This window comes from Phyllobates terribilis, unplaced genomic scaffold (genome assembly GCF_046119375.1).
Source record: "Phyllobates terribilis strain yellow unplaced genomic scaffold, ASM4611937v1 Scaffold_7__3_contigs__length_470593459, whole genome shotgun sequence".
NCBI classification, from domain to species: domain Eukaryota; kingdom Metazoa; phylum Chordata; class Amphibia; order Anura; family Dendrobatidae; genus Phyllobates; species Phyllobates terribilis.
Window position 1 is genome coordinate 146,124,517 of NW_027362767.1, and position 8,094 is coordinate 146,132,610.

General features: G+C 51.6%; 1 protein-coding gene across 1 annotated transcript in view; it reads right to left on the reverse strand.

Moving 5' to 3' along the window:
* Window positions 1–7,636, reverse strand: part of VPS72 (vacuolar protein sorting 72 homolog) — an 80,556-nt gene extending 72,920 nt beyond the window's left edge. Inside the window, exon 1 of the mRNA XM_073637628.1 lies at window positions 7,418–7,636. Coding sequence (XP_073493729.1) covers window positions 7,418–7,534 — 117 coding nt within the window. The 5' untranslated portion in view covers window positions 7,535–7,636. The remainder of the gene's footprint in view (window positions 1–7,417) is intronic.
* Between the last annotated feature and the right edge of the window lie 458 nt (window positions 7,637–8,094).

Consider the following 8,094-nt stretch of genomic DNA (forward strand, 5'->3'; position numbering starts at 1 on the left):
ACAGTATGATGTCCCCACAGCACATTCCCTCCCCACACACAATATGATGTCCCCACAGCACATTCCCTCCCCACACACAGTATGATGTCCCCACAGTACATTCCCTCCACACACAGTATGATGCCCCCACAGTACATTCCCTCCCCACACACAGTATGATGTCCCCACAGTACATTCCCTCCCCACACACAGTATGATGTCCCCACAGTACATTCCCTCCCCACACACAGTATGATGTCCCCACAGCACATTCCCTCCCCACACACAGTATGATGTCCCCACAGCACATTCCCTCCCCACACACAGTATGATGTCCCCACAGCACATTCCCTCCCCACACACAGTATGATGTCCCCACAGCACATTCCCTCCCCACACAGTATGATGCCCCCACAGCACATTCCCTCCCCACACACAGTATGATGTCCCCACAGTACATTCCCTCCCCACACACAGTATGATGTCCCCACAGTACATTCCCTCCCCACACACAGTATGATGTCCCCACACACAGTATGATGTCCCCACAGCACATTCCCTCCCCACACACAGTATGATGTCCCCACAGCACATTCCCTCCCCACACACAGTATGATGTCCCCACAGCACATTCCCTCCCCACACACAGTATGATGTCCCCACAGTACATTCCCTCCCCACACACAGTATGATGTCCCCACAGTACATTCCCTCCCCACACACAGTATGATGTCCCCACAGTACATTCCCTCTCCACACACAGTATGATGTCCCCACAGTACATTCCCTCCCCACACACAGTATGATGTCCCCACAGTACATTCCCTCCACACACAGTATAATGTCCCCACAGTACATTCCCTCCACACACAGTATGATGTCCCCACAGTACATTCCCTCCACACACAGTATGATGTCCCCACAGCACATTCCCTCCACACACAGTATGATGTCCCCACAGCACATTCCCTCCACACACAGTATGATGTCCCCACAGAACATTCCCTCCACACACAGTATGATGTCCCCACAGCACATTCCCTCCACACACAGTATGATGTCCCCACAGAACATTCCCTCCACACACAGTATGATGTCCCCACAGCACATTCCCTCCACACACAGTATGATGTCCCCACAGAACATTCCCTCCACACACAGTATGATGTCCCCACAGTACATTCCCTCCACACACAGTATGATGTCCCCACAGTACATTCCCTCCACACACAGTATGATGTCCCCACAGTACATTCCCTCCACACACAGTATGATGTCCCCACAGCACATTCCCTCCACACACAGTATGATGTCCCCACAGAACATTCCCTCCACACACAGTATGATGTCCCCACAGCATGATGTCCCCACAGCACATTCCCTCCCCACACACAGTATGATGTCCCCACAGCACATTCCCTCCCCACACACAATATGATGTCCCCACAGCACATTCCCTCCCCACACACAGTATGATGTCCCCACAGTACATTCCCTCCACACACAGTATGATGCCCCCACAGTACATTCCCTCCCCACACACAGTATGATGTCCCCACACACAATATGATGTCCCCACAGTACATTCCCTCCCCACACACAGTATGATGTCCCCACAGTACATTCCCTCCCCACACACAGTATGATGTCCCCACAGTACATTCCCTCCCCACACACAGTATGATGTCCCCACAGTACATTCCCTCCCCACACACAGTATGATGTCCCCACAGTACATTCCCTCCCCACACACAGTATGATGTCCCCACAGTACATTCCCTCCCCACACACAGTATGATGTCCCCACACACAGTATGATGTCCCCACAGCACATTCCCTCCCCACACACAATATGATGTCCCCACAGCACATTCCCTCCCCACACACAGTATGATGTCCCCACAGCACATTCCCTCCCCACACACAGTATGATGTCCCCACAGCACATTCCCTCCCCACACACAATATGATGTCCCCACAGCACATTCCCTCCCCACACACAGTATGATGTCCCCACAGTACATTCCCTCCACACACAGTATGATGCCCCCACAGTACATTCCCTCCCCACACACAGTATGATGTCCCCACAGTACATTCCCTCCCCACACACAGTATGATGTCCCCACAGTACATTCCCTCCCCACACACAGTATGATGTCCCCACAGTACATTCCCTCCCCACACACAGTATGATGTCCCCACAGTACATTCCCTCCCCACACACAGTATGATGTCCCCACAGTACATTCCCTCCCCACACACAGTATGATGTCCCCACAGTACATTCCCTCCACACACACAGTATGATGTCCCCACAGTACATTCCTCCACACACAGTATGATGCCCCCACAGTACATTCCCTCCCCACACACAGTATGATGTCCCCACAGCACATTCCCTCCCCACACACAGTATGATGTCCCGACAGCACATTCCCTCCCCACACACAGTATGATGTCCCGACAGCACATTCCCTCCCCACACACAGTATGATGTCCCCACAGCACATTCCCTCCCCACACACAGTATGATGTCCCCACAGCACATTCCCTCCCCACACACAGTATGATGTCCCCACAGCACATTCCCTCCCCACACACAGTATGATGTCCCCACAGCACATTCCCTCCCCACACAGTATGATGTCCCCACAGTACATTCCCTCCCCACACACAGTATGATGTCCCCACAGTACATTCCCTCCCCACACACAGTATGATGTCCCCACAGTACATTCCCTCCCCACACACAGTATGATGTCCCCACAGTACATTCCCTCCCCACACACAGTATGATGTCCCCACAGTACATTCCCTCCCCACACACAGTATGATGTCCCCACAGTACATTCCCTCCCCACACACAGTATGATGTCCCCACAGTACATTCCCTCCCCACACACAGTATGATGTCCCCACAGTACATTCCCTCCCCACACACAGTATGATGTCCCCACAGTACATTCCCTCCCCACACACAGTATGATGTCCCCACAGTACATTCCCTCCCCACACACAGTATGATGTCCCCACAGTACATTCCCTCCCCACACACAGTATGATGTCCCCACAGTACATTCCCTCCCCACACACAGTATGATGTCCCCACAGTACATTCCCTCCCCACACACAGTATGATGTCCCCACAGTACATTCCCTCCCCACACACAGTATGATGTCCCCACAGTACATTCCCTCCCCACACACAGTATGATGTCCCCACAGTACATTCCCTCCCCACACACAGTATGATGTCCCCACAGTACATTCCCTCCCCACACACAGTATGATGTCCCCACAGTACATTCCCTCCCCACACACAGTATGATGTCCCCACAGTACATTCCCTCCCCACACACAGTATGATGTCCCCACAGTACATTCCCTCCACACACACAGTATGATGTCCCCACAGTACATTCCCTCCCCACACACAGTATGATGTCCCCACAGTACATTCCCTCCCCACACACAGTATGATGTCCCCACACACAGTATGATGTCCCCACAGCACATTCCCTCCCCACACACAGTATGATGTCCCCACAGCACATTCCCTCCCCACACACAGTATGATGTCCCCACAGCACATTCCCTCCCCACACACAGTATGATGTCCCCACAGCACATTCCCTCCCCACACACAGTATGATGTCCCCACAGCACATTCCCTCCCCACACACAGTATGATGTCCCCACAGCACATTCCCTCCCCACACACAGTATAATGTCCCCACAGCACATTCCCTCCCCACACACAGTATAATGTCCCCACAGCACATTCCCTCCCCACACACAGTATAATGTCCCCACAGCACATTCCCTCCACACACACAGTATAATGTCCCCACAGCACATTCCCTCCACACACAGTATGATGTCCCCACAGTACATTCCCTCCCCACACACAGTATGATGTCCCCACAGTACATTCCCTCCCCACACACAGTATGATGTCCCCACAGTACATTCCCACCACACACAGTATAATGTCCCCACAGTACATTCCCACCACACACAGTATAATGTCCCCACAGTACATTCCCTCCACACACAGTATGATGTCCCCACAGTACATTCCTCCATACACAGTATGATGTCCCCACAGTACATTCCCTCCCCACACACAGTATGATGTCCCCACAGTACATTCCTCCACACACAGTATGATGTCCCCACAGTACATTCCCTCCACACACACAGTATGATGTCCCCACAGTACATTCCCTCCCCACAGTACATTCCTCCACACACACAGTATGATGTCCCCACAGTACATTCCCTCCACACACAGTATGATGTCCCCACAGTACATTCCCTCCTCACACACAGTATGATGTCCCCACAGTACATTCCCTCCCCACACACAGTATGATGTCCCCACAGTACATTCCCTCCACACACAGTATGATGTCCCCACAGTACATTCCCTCCCCACACACAGTATGATGTCCCCCACAGTACATTCCCTCCCCACACACAGTATGATGTCCCCCACAGTACATTCCTCCACACACACAGTATGATGTCCCCACAGTACATTCCCCCACACACACAGTATGATGTCCCCACAGTACATTCCCCCACACACAGTATGATGTCCCCACAGTACATTCCTCCACACACAGTATGATGTCCCCACAGTACATTCCATCCACACACATTATAGTGTCCCCACAGTAAATTCCCACCACACACAGTATGATGTCCCCACAGTACATTCCCTCCACACCCACTATGATGTCCCCACAGTACATTCCATCCACACACATTATAGTGTCCCCACAGTAAATTCCCACCACACACAGTATAATGTCCCCACAGTACATTCCTCCCCACACACAGTATGATGTCCCCACAGTACATTCCTCCCCACACACAGTATGATGTCCCCACAGTACATTCCATCCACACACATTATAGTGTCCCCACAGTAAATTCCCACCACACACAGTATAATGTCCCCACAGTACATTCCTCCCCACACACAGTATGATGTCCCCACAGTACATTCCTCCCCACACACAGTATGATGTCCCCACAGTACATTCCTCCCCACACACAGTATGATGTCCCCACAGTACATTCCTCCCCACACACAGTATGATGTCCCCACAGTACATTCCTCCCCGCACACAGTATGATGTCCCCACAGTACATTCCTCCCCACACACAGTATGATGTCCCCACAGTACATTCCTCCCCACACACAGTATGATGTCCCCACAGTACATTCCTCCCCACACACAGTATGATGTCCCCACAGTACATTCCTCCCCACACACAGTATGATGTCCCCACAGTACATTCCTCCCCACACACAGTATGATGTCCCCACAGTACATTCCCTCCCCACACACAGTATGATGTCCCCACAGTACATTCCCTCCCCACACACAGTATGATGTCCCCACAGTACATTCCCTCCCCACACACAGTATGATGTCCCCACAGTACATTCCCTCCCCACACACAGTATGATGTCCCCACAGTACATTCCCTCCCCACACACAGTATGATGTCCCCACAGTACATTCCTCCACACACACAGTATGATGTCCCCACAGTACATTCCTCCACACACACAGTATGATGTCCCCACAGTACATTCCCTCCCCACACACAGTATGATGTCCCCACAGTACATTCCCTCCCCACACACAGTATGATGTCCCCACAGTACATTCCTCCACACACACAGTATGATGTCCCCACAGTACATTCCTCCACACAGTATGATGTCCCCACAGTACATTCCTCCACACACAGTATGATGTCCCCACAGTACATTCCTCCCCACACACAGTATGATGTCCCCACAGTACATTCCTCCCCACACACAGTATGATGTCCCCACAGTACATTCCTTCCCACACACAGTATGATGTCCCCACAGTACATTCCTCCCCACACACAGTATGATGTCCCCACAGTACATTCCCTCCCCACACACAGTATGATGTCCCCACAGTACATTCCCTCCCCACACACAGTATGATGTCCCCACAGTACATTCCCTCCCCACACACAGTATGATGTCCCCACAGTACATTCCCTCCCCACACACAGTATGATGTCCCCACAGTACATTCCCTCCCCACACACAGTATGATGTCCCCACAGTACATTCCCTCCCCACACACAGTATGATGTCCCCACAGTACATTCCTCCACACACACAGTATGATGTCCCCACAGTACATTCCTCCACACACACAGTATGATGTCCCCACAGTACATTCCTCCACACACACAGTATGATGTCCCCACAGTACATTCCCTCCCCACACACAGTATGATGTCCCCACAGTACATTCCTCCACACACACAGTATGATGTCCCCACAGTACATTCCTCCACACACAGTATGATGTCCCCACAGTACATTCCTCCACACACAGTATGATGTCCCCACAGTACATTCCTCCATACACAGTATGATGTCCCCACAGTACATCATCCTCCCCTCCCCCAACATGGGGCAGCACGGTGGCTCAGTGGTTAGCTCTGCAGTGTTGGAATCCTGGGTTCAAATCCCACCAAGGACAACATCTGCAAGGAGTTTGTATGTTCTCCTCGTGGGTTTCCTCTGGGTTCTCCGGTTTCCTCCCACACTCCAAAGACATACAGGATAGGGAATGTAGACTGTGTGCCCCAATAGGGACAGTGCGCATAATGTCTGCGAAGCGCTGCGAAATTAAAGGCGCTACATAACTGAGTAAAATAAAAATAAAATGACACACACACACAGTATGATGTGCTTACAGTATGATGCCCCCACACACAGTTTGATGTGACTGCTGGCAGTCACATGCCATGCAGATCCTTCAGTCTCTACTCCAATGTAATGATGGAGCAGGGATCTGCTGTCGGCATCGCCATTATGATGTCCTGAGGACACACGGCCCCATCCTCCAGGGACAGCTGGATGTGGGACGGTCGGGAGTTCTGCATCGGCTCATAGTAATTGGTGGAGGGCTGGAGACGCCAGAATGGTAGCGCCAGGCAATGACGCCACAAGAGTCGCTGTCAGAGACGTCAGATGTCAGGATGGGGATAAAATCACCGCTAAGTGCCCGTCTGCTGCTTTCCTGCCGTCTTTATCCCCAGAATCACTGTAGGTGGCATGGAGACACCGCAGATTGGGGTGTAAGAGCCCAGAATCACTTAACCCTTTATAGGACACTCTTAGATGCCACCTCTGTGCCTGGACTTTTCGGGCTGTAGCTTCTTTTCCTCAGCAATCATCTATGTAGCCACAACCTGCTCATCCTGAGCCGCCTGGTGCACGAAGACAGCGCTGGGGCTACAGGACGTGCAGAGGACGGGGAGGCACAAGTGAATGTGAAGGAGGACTATAAGTTCCAGCACGGCTCTATGACAGCCTCAGGCTCTAATGTTGTACAGACCTAGCGATAGTTCTGCAAACACTGACCTCGTTGAAGCCTCCATACGTGGTCTTGTAAAACTCATCCTCCTCCTCCCGGTTCAGCAAACCGGACATGCGGTTTCCCGCCGTCTTTCGGGGGGCTCTGCTCTCCGCCAAAGTCATTTTGCGGTTTTAGAAATCGGTGAGCGGCAGAACGAGCCTACTGTGCGGAGCAAGGAAAAGCAAGCGAGCGCAGAGCGATGCAGCCAATCAGACTGCAGCACAGAAGCTAACACCGGCTCAGCCAATCAGAGGAGTCGACATAATCCAGAAGTCAGAGAAACGCAAATACGTCATCAATTCTGCGACAATGTGGACATCCTGCCAACCAAATTCCAACCACAACATGGCTGATCGCACCAAGTGATTTTTACTTCTTAGAAGACCGAAGTGAAAGGAATAAAGTTGATATTATTTACCTTTGTGTCCATCTTTATTATTGTTCTATATAGTAGGAAGGTGATAAATAATGAGATTACAATGTGCCCTACATCAGTCTGGTATGTGTTGCATCGTAATGGGATTGTTTTGGTAGGATCATATCACCCCGGTATACAGCAGGTCTTGTTGGGTGTTCCCGGTATACGGCAGGTCTCGTGGGGTGTTCCCGGTATACAGCAGGTCTTGTGGGGTGTTCCCGGTATACGGCAGGTCTTGTGTTGTGTTCTCGGTATACGGCAGAT